The sequence below is a fragment of the Lepidochelys olivacea genome (assembly GCF_965140295.1).
Source record: "Lepidochelys olivacea isolate rLepOli2 genome assembly, chromosome: 8".
NCBI lineage: Eukaryota > Metazoa > Chordata > Testudines > Cheloniidae > Lepidochelys > Lepidochelys olivacea.
The window spans coordinates 7,246,681-7,262,891 of NC_140418.1; the positions used below are offsets into that span (position 1 = coordinate 7,246,681).

The following is a 16,211-nucleotide window of genomic DNA, read 5'->3' on the forward strand; positions in this document are numbered from 1 at the left end:
ACTCTCAGGATCCTTAAATCTACCCCCAGCCTGGCTTTTCCCTTCACAGCTGCCCAGTTATTCTATCTGCACGGCCATGGTCCTCACACCGCGCTGGGCTGGAGGCCCGGAGAGAGGCTGGACATCACGTTGTTATGTATACCCAACAGCTAGCACTCCAGGTGTGCACAGCCTGTGGGGCGTGGATGGCTGCACTGTGCGCGCGTGAAGGGGGGCGAATTTAAGTTCCATTTTGTCAATCGCTCGGTGGGAGTTGGAGCCTCAGTAGAAGCCTGTCTAAGATGGAGGGTGGCACTGGGCCCCTGTGGGGCATAGGTAGTAACTCCTCGTGCCACAAGAGAGCCAGCCATGTCTTCCCTAGCAAGTGGGTCCTTGCTTGGGTCATCAGCGATTACGGACAGCACATTTATTTCTCTCCTTTCTCTCCTCCCCCTTTAGTTCTACTCTGAACGAAGTGAACACAGCGTCCACAATATCCTGCGACAGCCCCCTGGACCTACAGCAGGAAGGGGAACAGGAACCTGAACCAAAGTCGGGCTGCCAGGAGCCAAGCCCAGGGCACCACGACATGGAAGAAAGTTTTCTGTAGAAGGGGCAGAGCTGATGCTAGCCCACACCCTACCAGTGAGACCAGCTGTGGGGCAACCAGACTTGGTGGAGAACCTTGTTGGGTGCTTATTTATCCCGCCCTCCGTCCCACCTCCCGGCACAACGTGGACTATAGAGGCACCTTTTCCCTCCCCCAGCCTCACTGCCACACTCCACCCCATTGATCAAACTACTGAAACGAGGAGGGGTCTCCTCACAGACAAACCTCTTCTCCTCACAGTGAAGCCTGCAGTGCTCCCAGACCAAGGGGCAGAGCGCCAGCGAGTCTCCAGAGGAGATCCTGCCGTTCACTCCACTTGTTTGATATCCCAGCCTCCTTCCCGTGCCCCGGTGCAGTAGGTGGCTCTGAATTTCAGTGTCCGTCTAGGCCGAAGCTGCCTCTTTGATGTTCTGCGTGTCCACCACGCTGGGGTACAGCTGCCGTAGTGCTGTACATGGCTGGGCTGGACAGATTCCTTGCAGCTTACTGGTGGGGTGTCGGGAAGCCGACAGGCCAGGCCCCAGTGGCTAGAGAACAGGATCATACTGAGTGGATTCTCTCTCGAGCACAGAAGAGCTATTGTGGCCGCTGAGGAGAAACCAGCCGTGGGTTTCGGAGACGTTTAGTCACATTCTTGCCCTGTCCAGCCTTTCTGAGATGGATGCGGCACCACACGCACTATGGTACAGGTACCTGTGGCACTGGGCCACAATGCTGCATCTACCCCAAGGAGAGGTCTTAGGCTGACCCTCTTTCTGCCCACAGCAGCCTGGGTTCCAAAGGGCCTGCCAGGAATCAGGGATGCTCCGATTCTGGCTCTGCTGTGGCAGCATCTCACTCCAGCATTGTCTTCCTCTATGTGGACTCTAAGCCTAGACATTCTCCATATCGCTCATTTAAAGGGAACAAATAAGATCTCTTAATTCACTAGCCAGGCCAGTATAGGAACAAAAATGGCTTTTCATTAATCCTCTAGTGCCAGGGAACCTATTTCACTTGCTGGGAAAGTCTCCCAGCTGGTGCCAGAATCTTTGTTTTATCTTTGGGAAGCAGGGGTATGAAGTTGATGTTACTTTGTTCATACGAATTCCCCTTTCCATGCCGTCTGGGTCCCTCACGTGAATTGCAGCCTCTTGCCCTAAGTGAGTAACCAGGCTGCATAAACACAAGCCCAGGCGGTCCAGGGACATAGAGAGAGAGAGAGGATGAGAAGTCATCTGTAGTGATGCGAGACTCACCCCTGCGGCGCCTCCTGCTGGTCATCCAGGGAATTAGCTCGCCAGCCTCCAGATCGCCCTCTGTCAGCCAGTGTCTCACCTCTCGCTAGCCCCTGTATCCCCCCTGAACCCCGGTGTCCCTTTCCCTTGGAAGCTGCCCCCTGGCAGTACTCCCACAGTCTCTGGGTCTCCCGTCCCAGGGGTACCCCCAACCCCCTATTCCCACCTCGCCTCAGTATATGGTTACTGCCAGTCACCACCTAGCCCCTGTTCACTGGGACGGACTGCAGTGTACAAGCCACTCATCACAGGTAAGGGGGGTTTGGGCCTGCTGCCTCCGCCTACCTTTGGGCTGCCCTGTTGCAACCCCAGTACCCTGTCTTAGGCTGTCTGCCAGGCCTGCAGCCTGGGGCTTTTCCAGCCTGGAGTCTCCCAGCTCCTCTGGCCTTCCCCAGCCCTGCTTCACCTCAGGTACCCTGGTATGCTTCCCAGCAGCCAGGCCCATCTCTCTCCACAGCTAGAGGAGATTCTGTCTGAGCATCTGGCTCACAGCCCTTTTATAAGGGCCAGCTGTGGTCTGTTTGGGACGTGGCCCCAGTGGTGCCTACTTCCCCAATCAGCCTGGGAGCTACTTGCCCCCAGCCACAGCCCTCTCCTGGGCTGTTTTAAGCCCCTCTGGGCAGGAATGGGTGACCACCCCGCTACATCATCTGAGAGCTGTATATGGTCCTGCCACTTACAGTCTCTTTGACTGTACAAATACATGGGGGAAGCCAACTTTTAAACAACAAGCAGCATTTGTGTTTGCCAGGAGCAGCCGTTCTCATGCTGACAGGATCCATGGAGCCTTGCAGGATGGTACATTTTGGGACCCAAGCAGAGGCAGAAGGATCAGGTTGTCAGATGGGAAGTGGGCCTTAGAAAGTGGAATGCAGAATGGAAATGTTGGAGACCCCTCGTCTTCCTTCAAACCCCTCCTCTATCCCCATTGGCAGGGCTGTGACCTGTAGTGCTCTGAGCTTCCACTCCTTATTCAAAGAGTTAAACCAGGTGGAAAGCAAGGAAACCATGAAAATCCCCACCATAGTGGCTGAAAAGCCATAAAACCAGGAAGGTTATCACAATGGCTTCAGCTAGGAAACCAGCATTTTCTCCCTTTTGAATAGCATCAAATTTCTTAGCACCCTTTTCCTCCACATCCACAGCTCCTTCTAGCTCATCCAATTCCCTGTCTCTCTCTCACACACGGTGGCTGTGCACTTAATAACAGAGATGGTTGGAAATGTTCAAATTTTCAATGATGTTCTTTGTGGAGGTTTGTTGGCCAGTTTATAGAGCCGTCTAAAACTGTCCACCGAAAAACACTGAAAATTTTGGTGTCTTTTCCAATCAGCTCGAGTTGTTAACAGTGACATATTTATAAAGTTAAATCCAGAGGAACAGGTACCTGTGTGTGTGTCGGGGGGTTATGTTTTTAATAAAAGGTGAAAGCTAGACATAGCACTGTTAGTGGTAGCCAGCCAAGTGCTACTGCAATACTGCAAACCATGGCCAGGGGCGTTTCTCTATTTCCTGCAAGTATGGTCAGATTTTCTCATATCCCCTTATCCTCAGGAATCGTTGTGTTTTCCGACACACTTTTCCTCTTGATCATAGTGCAGGATCCAGTGGACATTACTCAAGAAATGCCCCAAACCACAGGGAAGCAACAAAACATGAGATCGTCGGGGTTAGCTCACTTTTCCTCAGTTTCTTAGGTGCTCTGTAGGGCACAAGCCACTGCAACTTCAGCCAGGTGAAGGGATACTGCTCTTATCAAATAGTTTGTGTCCCGCTTTCGTCCCAGATTTCTAACACCTGTCAATCTGGGTGGATTTAAGAGATCCTCTTTATGGTCAGAACAGATTTCTCTTTTTATGATGCCCCATGCTACTACTTGAAATAGAAGCTGTGATTTAAAGAACCCATTAGCTAATGCCTGCATACCAGCCCTATGCAAAATTTAGCTGTACAAATCTGACCTTGTGACTCTGGGGCTAGCAGGAAGTCTGGCAAATTTGTGCTGGTGCTGAACACTGTCTGGCTACTTCCAGCCCCATCTGGGCTTGACATGAAGAGTTTGATTTGCCTTCCGCTCCGCTGGGTTGGAAAGCTTTTTGGTTTCACATCCTGCTGCGAGCATGCAGTGTCTCGCTGCCTTGTGTCAGAGTGAGACACCCACTCGGATAAGGGCAGACAGCGCTGACCAGGTGAGCCTACCCCAAGGTAAGAGGTCCAGCTGGGCAGCCTCAGTAACACCAAGCAGGGGAAACCCTTTTCAAAGAAAGGAGTCTGCTCATTTTAATTCCCCCCCAGCCAATGGATACAATGGTGGCGGGTCCATGGGCAAAGTACACCTACCCCTTACAGTTGCCAGAAGAAATTCCCTGGCCAATCCCTGCCAGGGGTTAAGGTTCACACCCTCTCTCTCTCTCTGCTTCTGAAATCCCCACCTGGATCCGTCAGACTTCTGGGGGTGACAAATGTTTTAACGCATCTGTTGCCATCAATTTTGTAGCCATAATTTGTCCTGAAGGGAACCAATTCCTCTAAGGTTTTTATTTTATATTGTTACTATTTTTGTTTGTTTTTAATGTTGGGGGATGGGTCCAAACTGAACCCCTTTTCCAAGGACCCCAAAGGGTGGAGTCTCCAAACCCCCAAAAGGGAACCCAGTGCTGCAGTTTGGGCCCATCGCTGGTATATTTTTTTAACTCCTATTTTAATCTGCAGTCATTACAAAGTTATCTGCTCCCATATATGCACATTCCTCCTGCCAGTCACGACTTCTGTGCATCCAGGGGGTCTATTGCTACACGACAGTGTCTCTCTCCATATTTAAGATGCTTCCTCAGACTGACATGTTTGACTTTTTAATGTTTGTCATTTTCAGTTGGGATGGTTTTATGTAAGGAGAATCGTGTTTAGTGTTTTGCGTCACAGTGTAAAGTCTAGAGCACAGTGGACTTTACTTGGAACTAAGTTGCCTCTATTCACCCCTCTGGGGACCAGCAGCTCCTTGGTGGACTCGGAGCAGTGAGATGGGAGCTAGACATGCAATGGCAATGAGCAGTCAGTAGAAAGGTGGCCAAAACTGGTGTTAAAGACCCACCTAACTTAGGATTGCCAACTCTCTGGGAGGTACAGCACCAACAGGCAGGAAGTATCCAGTGTCAGATGGAGATCCTGGGGAACACTGTGTTATGTCAGTACACTATACTGAACTAAGATGGGGAGGGATATCTCATAGCTGTATCCTTTTGGGAGAGTTTTGCCACATCCCAAGCACCAGGGAGGGCGGGGATCTCTTCCTTGTTCCACTGCACAGAGGTTAGAGAAAGAACTAGAGTAACATGTTGTTAGTCTGTCTCCTCCTTCCAAGCAACGCAGGGTTGTTCCCCACAGGATTTCTGCTCCAGCTGAGTTTTAACTTGACCCTCGCCATTACCTAGGGAGGTGGTGGAATCTCCATCCTTAGAGGTTTTTAAGGCCTGGCTTGACAAAGCCCTGGCTGGGATGATTTAGTTGGTGTTGGTCCTGCTTTGAGCAGGGGGTTGGACTAGATGACCTCCTGAGGTCTCTCCCAACCCTGATATTCTATTATTGTTGAAGGCCTCATAGCAAGCCAGGTGGCAGTCCCAGAACAGGTGGGGAACTAAAAGTGACTGGCCACCTGACCCCGCTCTTCCCCCATAAAGGGAGGGGGAATTTAAAGAGACAGAGCCTCCCTTCTCACCCTCCCGTCTTCCCCCACATCAATTGATGCCAATCCCAGCGTTGCCAGTTTTTGCAAAGGGGTTAAAATATTGGCACAGGCTCACACAACCGCCACACACACATGCAGGGTACCAGGGAAATGCTCTCCTTTCCCCACTTTAGGTTTAAGACAATGCTAAGAGAGTGGCTGGCTCCTGACCCTGCCCTAGAGCGCTGGTGACCCTAAGTATGACACAGTGGTTTATTTCAGAGTAACAGCCGTGTTAGTCTGTATTCGCAAAAAGAAAAGGAGTACTTGTGGCACCTTAGAGACTAACCAATTTATTTGAGCATAAGCTTTCGTGCAGTGTTTCTATTCAGACAGCAAAACAGCCGCTGACCTGCAGCTTTTACATCACATTGCTGCAGATGGCAACTCTGCTCCATGGCCCATGGGACCAAGCTCCTGCAGCTTCTAGATTTCCAGACCTGTAGGGACACTTGCTTAAGTCAAGCCTATCAGAAACCTGAGCTGCATCAGACAGGTCACTGACACAAGCCTAACACAGCATGTCTCAGTGACATGGCAGCAGCAGGGAACGTAACACATTGGGAAGAGGGGAGAACCATTAATGAAATCCTCCCCAGTGAGATCAAACTGCAGTGAAATGAGCCACCCATCCCCGTGGCATGTCTCCTGGGCTCCTCCTCCCCTCACTTTCAAGCCTCATTATAGGCTCAGCAGCTTCCTTCCTGCGAGCAGTCATTTCAGACCTGGCGCATCTCTAGTTCCTCTAACCTTCGTTTCAACCTTCTGCGTTTCTGAAGGTATTCAATGGACAGGAGCCAAAGTTTAAAGCGCCAGGTCAGAACTGGAGCGGGACATCTGACACAGACTCTCAAGTGGCAGTGACAGAACGGAAGGGAAGACCCTGCAGGGAAGGGACTGTGGATTAGGAAGCAGGTCATATTGAGCCATGGTGGCCTGATGCAGAGTTCAATGAAAGAGAATCAGATCTTTCGCTTGGAGCCACTCAGCAATGCCATTTCTAAAGGCGAAGTGATATTGATGCCGGTACTCTGTGCACACGCAACCTTGCAGTCGCAATCACTTCCACACCTTATAGACAGGGAATGTCAGGGAGGGACCTGCCTGCCAAGCAGATTATCAGCCTCACCCCATTTGTTTCTATCTATGGTACTTATCTGACTCTCATTCCTGAGGTATCTGTGCGCTTCACAGTCTTTGGTGTATTTGTCCTCACAGCACCCCTGTGGGCCAGGGCAGTGCTTCTATAGCCACTGTACAGAAGGGAACTGATGCCCAGAGAGGCTAAGTGACTTGTCCAAGGTCACACAAGGAGTCTGTGAGAGAGCAGGGAAATGCACCCAGGACTCCCAAGTCAGCACCCTCTCCACTGGACCAGTTAAATGGAGTTCCCAGTTTCCCGTGAAAGGGCAAACCCTGCTCTCTAGTGTAAATCTGGAGTGCCCGAGCGTAGCCATGGAGTTGTTCTAGATTTGCTCCCGGGTTACTCTGAGAAGAGCTTGGCCGGATGTGTGATTCGTTCCCTCTAGACTGAAGGGATGCATGAAATTGAGGAGCCAAGCAGTGGGAGGGCATATGACACAGGGGACTGGTATGTCTCGCCTCCCCCCTCCTCCGCCCCCCGTTTGCTGTTTCCCCCTTTATAGACTGCACTACCAATTCCAAAGCACTAGTGAGTTTGCCCACTGATTTCTATCTCTCTCAGCTCACCCCCGCACGGTACAATATGGATAATCTGTTGGGATTGCACCTTTTTAAAGCATGTTATTTAGGCCTGTGTGGAATCTCTAAACAGAAACAGCGCCTGTATTTGCATTTTTCCTATTAACCTGTCCTAAGCCATCATGGGGGCAAGACACGGAACAGCCTTCAAACTAAGGTACCAAAGAGTTAATGTTATCCTAGGTTTACAAATGTATTTGTAGGGCTCGTATTAAGTTACATTTATACCTATGAGATATTTTTATGCTGTAAACTTTATATACATGTTTTTAAGGAAAGATTTTAAAATTAAAGGTATTTCTTCTTTTTCAACCGTTTTCTTGCTGGTTCCTGATTTGTTTGCCTTTTGGGGAGGTTTTGGCTGTGTTTCCTCCCATAATCTCCTGTCTGGTTGTGTTTGTGTTTTGGTGGGAATGAAGATTAGCTGTGGGGAGGCTAAGGGAGAGGAATGTTGTTATGCTCTGTAGAACTCCCCAGGCTTAGGCAAAGCTAAGCCAGCGATTGTGGATGTGGATCGCCCTGCTCGAGCCCTTCGATTACTGAGCACACGGGGCGTCGGTGTCCTGAATGGAGGCAGGTGAGTGGAGGGATGCTATTCAGCAGCATTTCAGGCAGATGTGCAAATAGCTGAGCTCTAATGATTCCCAGGGAGGGCCCATGAGCCCCTCTTGAAGACTCCACCTCCCTCCTTTTCCCCTCCTGCAAAAGCCCTGTGTCACAGAGGGCTTCCCACTGGTGGAGGCAGCCTGGATGCTGCTTTCCCAGCACAGTACAGCTATGCCAGAGAAGTGGGGTGGTCCCCTTTCCCCACCCCATCCACGGCTGGGCACGTTGTCTCTACAGCACACCCAATCCTGGTCGGAAAGTGAGCAAGGCACCTAGCACGGGGCTAGGGATGAGCCAGGAGCTGGTGTACGAATGCCCCCGAACCTAATGCATCGCTGGCTGCAGAGACAGACCCATACTCTGGGCGTTCAGGCCCTGCCGTCATCAACCTGGGCCTGAAGCTGTGCTGGCCTCTCAGGTCCTGGAGGGCAGTCACAGCTTCTCTCTCCAAGTCAGACGAGGAACACCGGAATTGGCAAGGTCCATGTAGCCCAGGTGCTTCGGAGGTAAGAACCCAACAGTAGCAGATGCAGGGTAACCTGTCCTTGCCCTTAATGTCTCATCCTAATCCCAAGCAACTGGAGATTGGCTTAAACCCTGATCCAGAAGGTGTAGTAGCTCAGAGAGGCCAGGCCCAGCGCACGCTCTGGAAGTGCAGGATTGAGAGTGGGGAAGGCGATAGCTGGGGCGGAGGGCCTAGCCTTGGTGCCTGAGAGAGAAGTCCCATGTGGTTTGGTTGGGTAGATCTCTCTCCCACCCCCCTGGTTCTCCTCCCACCTGGGTTTACCCACCCTCCTCTCCTTCCCCACCATAATGTGCAGAAATTAGGTAATGTCCCTTTAAGCAGTTTGAGAGCTCTCCAGAAGAAGCAGGGTGGAGAAGGTCTTCCAGGAGGTCTCCTAAACTATTTAAAGGGACATTACCCAATTCCTTTATACTAAACCCCCTCACTCCGGGCTCCCTGCCTCCTTCCTTCCCACCCCGGCTTTCCCTCTCTGCCTCTGGGGGTTTCTACCATCCCCTAGAACCACAGAGAACAGTAGAACGCAGTCAGGCTACTTCCCAGGGTAATGAACCTTGCCTGTTTAGCCTGACCCAGTGTGGCCAAGGCCGCAGACATAGACTACAGCAGGAGACAGTGAAGTTGCCTGCCCTCGGCCATTGGGACCGGCCGGCCCTGTGCGCCTGTCTTTGACACGCAGTGTTAGTTGCGGAACGTGAGGCTGATGGTTTTCTGAGTAGCTCGGGGTGGTTCTCCCAAGGAAAAGACAGATGGGCTTGCTCTGATTCATGTGGCAAGGCTGAGCTGTCACAGGCAGGCTGGCACCTTTTGTCCCTCAATTGAGTCAGCCGGAGCTGACTCAGCAAGGGAGAAAAAAATCCCCTTCTCAGTGAAGACTGCAGCAAGGTCCTGAATCCCTTGGGGAGTAGACAGCTGGAACGCAGGGTGGGGGAATGTAGCTAGCTGTTACTGTGGGAGCCAGTTCCCACCCCCCTCCTTGGCCATTCCCTCCCAGTTTCCTCTCTGGATTTTAGACCTTTTGCATGAACACACGCACTAAAGAGAAGCTGCTAGTGTTCTAGGGAACATCTTAATGCCCAGGGAAGAAGCACCAGTCATCAGGGGAGCAAGGTGAGGTGCTTGTTAGGCTAACGCTTCACCTGACCATGAAGTGAGAAGGAATTGGCTTCTTCTGTTTCCTCCTCCATGCTGTGGCAGTAGCAATGAAGCACGGTGGGGTGGTACTGGGACTTGGCTCATGCCCCGTTCCAAATGTGAACCATGGACTGATGTCTTCCTTCGTCTGCAGAGGAACTGAACCAATCACTCTAATGGGATGTTGACTCTGAAGCCTAATTATGTGATTGTCAGTATTGTTCATTACTCGTTTCTGATTATTTTAGCAGAAGCTTATTCTGGTATCATGGGCATAGTAAGGAACTGTCCCCCCAGCACCCTTCTCCCATCATTCCCTGTCTACATTCTATGCAAAATGCCTATTACTATTTACTCAGGATAAGGCAGATGCAAACTGTTTGCATGTTCCTGTGGGTTATTTGATCATTAATTAGACACCTGAGGTTACTAGCTTGCAAATTAAGTATCCCACAGATCTGCAGTTTTTAATAGGTCTGCACTGTAAGTGTGAGACTTCTTGTCAGTGATATGAAAATGGTGCTAATGTAATCCAGCTGTGTGATAACACTATCATGCTCTTCACTAGGATGTCCTTGGGCCTGGTGCCATCCCATCAGCCTTCATGGCCAGAGCCGAAACAGTGACCCACTGACAGGATTGCTCATGGGCTAGCAGGGGCATTGTGGGAGTGTTCTTGTGATTATCTAGAGATACCTTCTGGAGGATGCATGCAGTGGTACCAGAGAACTCTGAAGGGAGCTCCCCACACAGCCCACCCTGTGCTGGAGGAAAGGTCTCCATCAGGTGGCTCCTTTGTGAGAAGGACAGAGTTTAATTTGTGCCAGGGCTGAGCCCTGCCACCTCTAGGCTTGGCAGTTCATAGCCCCAGCGCCTCTCGGCTTGCCACATCAGTTACGAATGTAAAAAAATTGCTTAAGCCCTGGCACCTAATTGCTTGAGCCTTGGCACCTCTTTCATGACAAACTAAGCACTGGAGAGGGAGGAGTATAAAGGGAGGAGACAATAGAAGTAGCGGCCAGTGTAAAATCCGAGCTGTTTTCTAGTTCTCTCAATGGCCTGGCTGCGAGAAAGCCTCATCTGTAACGCCTCTGCCTTAACGATCACATTTAGAAGGAAGGGCAAGTAGCGGTAACAGGCTCAGACTGATTCGCCTCTTAATCTGAGCATGAATCGGACAGGGACTGGACAACGGGAACAGCTGAAAGTCGTTCATGCACAGATGGTGAAAGGATCTGACCTGGCTGTATGTCGTCTTGGATGCAAACCGTTAAACCCCTAAATGCAAAGATTTTGTTTTAGCCACTAAATTCCCATTGGCTACTACCACGCATGACCCCTGCATGATTCCAGACCCAGTGGTCCATCCTGATGGAGACACCAACACTGAATGCTGCTCACTTGGTAGAAGACCCTCCTTGATGTCCTCTCAAAAGATTTGTCCTGGGCCCGGCCCCAAGGTCACCTCCAACTAGGAAGGGTCACAGCTTTTGAGAGTTTGCTGGATGTTTGCACTAACTGCAGCTCACCCAGTCAGCACAGTTACAAAATTTTCCTTGGAATTAGGTCACATTTTACTTACCAGGCTCAGGATTAACATGAATTCTGCCACTGCTGTGAACTAAATTGTGTCTCGTTAGTCCTAGTTACTCATTTCTTACCTAGATTTAGTCACGTTTGCCTGGGTCTGCTGTGTGATATCGTGCATCTAGTGTACACGGTGCAAATCCTCTGTCACTGCTTATCTCTGCTTCATCTCCTCCGAAGTGCCTGGAACGCCAGCTTTTCAAAGACCGTCGCTGACACTGTTGCAGCAGAGCGTTTATCCTAAGTCTTGTGTGAGTGACCTGATTTGATCTCCCTGCTCTCTCCATTGTAAAACTATGTAGCAAGATTTCATGCTTTCCTCTGACTCCAGTAATTTAGCCCTAAAATTAGCAGGCGTGCAGTCTCCTTGGTCGCAGTGCAACTAGCAATAGTGCACATGCTTGCCCTCCTTTGGGAGTACGCTGACTGAGGAGCATCCCTCATAGAGGACAGCTTTTCTTTTTAAACCTTATTTGCTGTAGCCAACTTCAGTTCTCAGTGGAGAGCAGTTCTCCCGGCTACATGTCAGCCCTTGGCCATGTGGTTTCCAGTGAGAGAAAGGCATATGTTCTCCAGACACTGACACTCTGAAGTGGTGCAGCTACACCAGTGCCATCTGCATTTCCTGGACCATGGCCTACCTGTGCTCTTTGGTGAGAAGGAGCTGGAGGATGACAATGGCCTGGCCTCCCAATTGTGGCTTATGGAAATACCCTTCCAGCAATCTGTGGCTGAATGGAGCAGGAGGACAGAGTTCATTCTGCCTCTGGGATGTGGATTAGGCAGTTTTGCCAGCACACACAACGTACCCTTTCAAATGTTCTGCTGCCCCTGGGGTCTGTGGGCAGCTCTGAAGCTCTGGTTTCCCCTTGTGGGAATGCAGCATTGGTTCCTTTGGGTTTACATTTACTTTTGCGTTCTTTGCCCCTCTGGTACGTTCAGCCCCTGGATGAGTGACCCTTATGCTCGCCTTCCCAATTCATCAGTTCCGAAGATAACCGCACTGACCCACTGGTGGGGATGAGATCAACGGCTGCCTTTCTAGTTGGGGCTTGATTTGCAGAGGTGCTGAGCACCAATAACTCCATTTCAAATCAGTGAGAGCTGCAGGTGCTCAGCACCTCTGGAAATCAGACCCTGGGTCTCCCACATCCCTGGAGGGGGACAACTGTTCTCTCAGCATAGGGAGTGGACTTTGAACTTTTGCTCAATGGGATGTGTGGGGAAAGTTGTCCTCTTCCTGCAGCCCCGGAATGCCCAGCTCAGGCAGTTCTGATGGCAGCAGAGGGGGCTATCTCTGGAGCACTGCTCGTGATGTAGTTGGATGTGGTAAATGTGCCTAGAAAGAAATCCAGCAAAGTACCAGTTCTGTTTCCTCTTTTCTCTGTGGTCCAGTACATCTGCTCCGAGCTATTTGCAAAGGGCTGCTCTGTTCATGGACGCTAGTACACGGAAGGAACCTCTGCACAGATGGACACTCACGGATTTTGAACACTGCTCAGGAACATACTAGAATCTGGAGAGGGCCCCTTTAAGAAAACCAGCTCTCACTAGCAGCTGCGTGTGGGGCCCACAACCCAGGCTGATGTTCCACAATTTACTGAGGAAAACCAAAGGGGGCTGTTTGCTTTTCCCAGATGGAATTACAGCTCCTTATGCACAGACAGCCCTATGGGAAGCCAAAAGAAAACAGAGGCCTTCTGTTGTTATTCACAACACTGAACATGGTCTAATGGCATTGGCCGGGGGAGGCTTTAGAACCGTGGCTCAGGAGCCAAATTAGCGATCAACATTACCCAAAAGAGCCACCGACGTGTGAACTCACTGTTTCCTTTACTATTTTTATATGTAGCTATATTATTCTTGCAGCAGAGTGACTGACTGAGTGTTCTACAATTGATTAACAACATCGTAAAAGCATCCTGGTTGGTTAACAGCTGAGATTGACTAATAATTAAACGACAGTGTTTAAACATCACGTGCTGCAAAGAGCCGCAGGAGACACGTTAAAGAGCCACTTGCAGCTCTCGAGCCACAGTCTGAGTATCACTGCTCTATCTGTTGAATTGGTTCCCAGGAACACTGAGCAAGGTTTGGTAGCCTCAGTAAAATTGCTTTTTATGTGGAAGACCTGGTATGTGATGAGTTGTCACCCTCACGTTGTGGACTGTCTATCCATAGTGTCTGAGCACGTCCCGTGGTGACCTTGTCTCTCTTCTCTCCTTAACCTGGTAGCCTTATATGATCATGTTATGCTTCCTAGTGATAGCAGGGGGATTTTACTGGCGATGCTCCAGGAGCCCTCATTACATCTTTCTGCCGCACCAGGATCAGTTAGGGTGCCGTGCTTTTGCCCTCTGGCTCTTTGATGTCAGTTACCTGGGTAGCAATGCCTGGCATCTGGTGAAATGGGCTCCAGCGGAACAGGCTCAGTGCCAGCCTGAAATGAGGCTGTGGTACTGAGTATGATGTGTTTAGGTGCTGGGATGCTAACATTGCTACTGGAGATGGAGCAGTATCGGCCATCGCATCTTAGGAGAAACAACCACCAGCAATAGCCCCCATGGGCCAGAGGTTTGCTGCAGCCATCAGCTTCCCTTGAAGCCTTCCTAAAAGTGACTCTGGCACTTACTTATTGTAAGAACTTCAGCATCTCTTTCCCCAGCGTGCCAGTGACCCGTGACCAAAGTCGCCAGAAGGGAAGAACCCGGGGTCTTCAGTTGCGAAAGCACAGGCCCTACTATGGAAGCTGAGTCTACACTAGCTTTTCCTCCTCCCTCCCAAATTTGATCTGGTGGTAACATGATAGGAATTTTTTCAGAGTTAAGGGCTAGGCGAGGAATAAGGCTATTAGCCGTCCGCATTTAGCAGCCTGTTGTAGTCGCTGGGACCAGCCAGTGGGGGTGATAGGATCATACACTAATCTAGACTATCACAGCTCAGGTATCCCAGGTCCACCAGCATTCCAGTCCCATCAGCAGTGCTGTGCTTTGTTATCCGGGGTTTTCAGTGGTTGGTTTGCTGGCATTTTGCACATTCTGCTATGGGCCTGTCCAGAGGGAAGAAGTAATGGATGAGCTGCTTGAGAGCTTGTTCCTGTCCCTGTAATGAGCTGGGCTGGTTTAGCACTTGTTCGTTCTGGTGAGTCAGTTCCCTCTGAGTTGGCATTTGTTCCTGGAAAAAAGGAAGAGGAGAGATAAACAGGCTTTAGAAATCCCCTCTGGCCCGAAAGACAGAGAAAGAGAATTAGCCCAAACGTCTCCTGCACTTTTGAGCAGCCAGTGTGCATCATCTCCTCACCTGCAAACGCCCAGCTCTGGGACGTGACCCTCATTTGAGACAGACTCCCCCTCCTCTGCCCTGCACTGCAGATTTTAGTGGCAATTCTTCTTTCCTTGGCTAAGCCAGGAAAAACTACCGAAAGGAAACATTTTCCTTCCAAAAGCTGTCTTTTCTTTAACCCCCCGCCCCCAGACTTTCCTCACATCCTCAAGGGCTAGCCAGTGTTAATTAAATTCTGATCCAAATCCTGGACCCCCTGATCCACAGAGAGGCATTACATCTATGCTACTGCATGGCATTTCTGTGGCAGCACTTTCCAGGGCCCTTTTTACAAATTCTGATTAGTGCCAAACCACGTTCATGCCATTTCTCTTTTCCCTTCCCTTCCCCGCCCCCCGCTGTTTCTTCCTGCCAGACAGAAGAGTGAAGGGAGCAGATAAATCATCACATTGGTTCTTGAGCTTGATTAATTCAAGCCCTCACTTAGCTATGGACAAGGTCAAATCAGCCTCAGTTTGGCTTTATGCTTTGGCATTTGCATGCAGGATATTTCCTGCTGTGTTCATTTTAACACACTTAGATGTTAGCTTTAATTTGGTGTCAGGTTTCTTTCCTGGCTTTGAACTTGATTTGGCTGGAAAGGCTAGTGTTCTGTAAGAAGAGGACTGCTTTCCAAAATAGGTCATTAGCTACGAGCTCGGCCAATAAATAATAACAGTACGTAATCAATAATGCATAGGCTGCACACCTCCTTGAGAAAGGACTCTTTGAAGTCTCCCACTTGCATAAACAGGTCATTTGGTGGCAACAGATTCAATTGGACCAGCAAAGCCTGCACTGACAAGCCCAGTTTGGTAATGATAAAAGATATTGGACACTCTGTGGTGACCGGTGTGCAACAAGTCTCAGTTGTGTGCTCAGTGGACAAGTTCCCACATCATAAACAACCATCAAAGTGAGCATTTATTGACTCCCTCTGAGGCAGCCTCAGCAAAGAGCATGAGCCACGTCGCCTGTCATTCACAGGGCTGATTCCCTATGGGCAGCTTATTCCATAGGTACCTGTGTGTTCTACCTCACCAGCACATGTGGAATCCCCATTGCTGCTTGTGGGCGTCAGATGCATGTATGGAGGAAACAATGAATCACTAATGGCTGAGCTCATGTCTAGTGCTTCTTCCGTCCCCCACCCATCCTCTGGCCTGACCAGAGAGGGCGAGCTGCAATCACACAACTGGAGATGGTGCCTGGCTGAGACATCTAATTACACCCATTTGCCAGATACTGGCAGCTGAAGGAGTTATTTGGAAGGATACCATGGTACAGGTCACAAAGAATATTCCCGACCTCACTTTCCATAAAGCCGCTCTGAGCCATGCCTTTGAAAAGGGTGTGCATTATGGCAAGAAGGCAGACGTATTGTTTTGCAATGTGAGTGTCACCTCAGAGCATAAGACTATATGGAAAAACCAAAATCCTTTCTTAAGCTCCTTCCATAGAGGAAAAAAATACGGTCAGAGCAGAAGTGGGGCTGGAGCACCACAAAGTTTATGGTAAATTGTCTCCCCTGCTAGGTGGAGCAAGGTACCAAATAACTGACAGGAGTTTTACAAGCCTGCCTTTCCATGCATTTGAGGTCAGGGGGGTTGGAACAATTTTTATGCGGGGGGTGCTGTGAACCATTGAACCAAACTGTAAATCCTGGATATAATGGAAACCACTTCAAGTCAGGGGGTGCTGCAGCACCCCCCAGATCCCTAGTTCCAG

General features: G+C 50.1%; 1 protein-coding gene across 2 annotated transcripts in view; it reads left to right on the forward strand.

Moving 5' to 3' along the window:
• Window positions 1-7,624, forward strand: part of PDGFRB (platelet derived growth factor receptor beta) — a 62,742-nt gene extending 55,118 nt beyond the window's left edge. For both annotated transcript variants that reach the window (XM_084637661.1, XM_084637660.1), the window contains exon 23: window positions 439-7,624. In XM_084637661.1, coding sequence (XP_084493787.1) covers window positions 439-589 — 151 coding nt within the window. In that variant the 3' untranslated portion in view covers window positions 590-7,624. The remainder of the gene's footprint in view (window positions 1-438) is intronic.
• The last annotated feature ends 8,587 nt before the right edge of the window (window positions 7,625-16,211 follow it).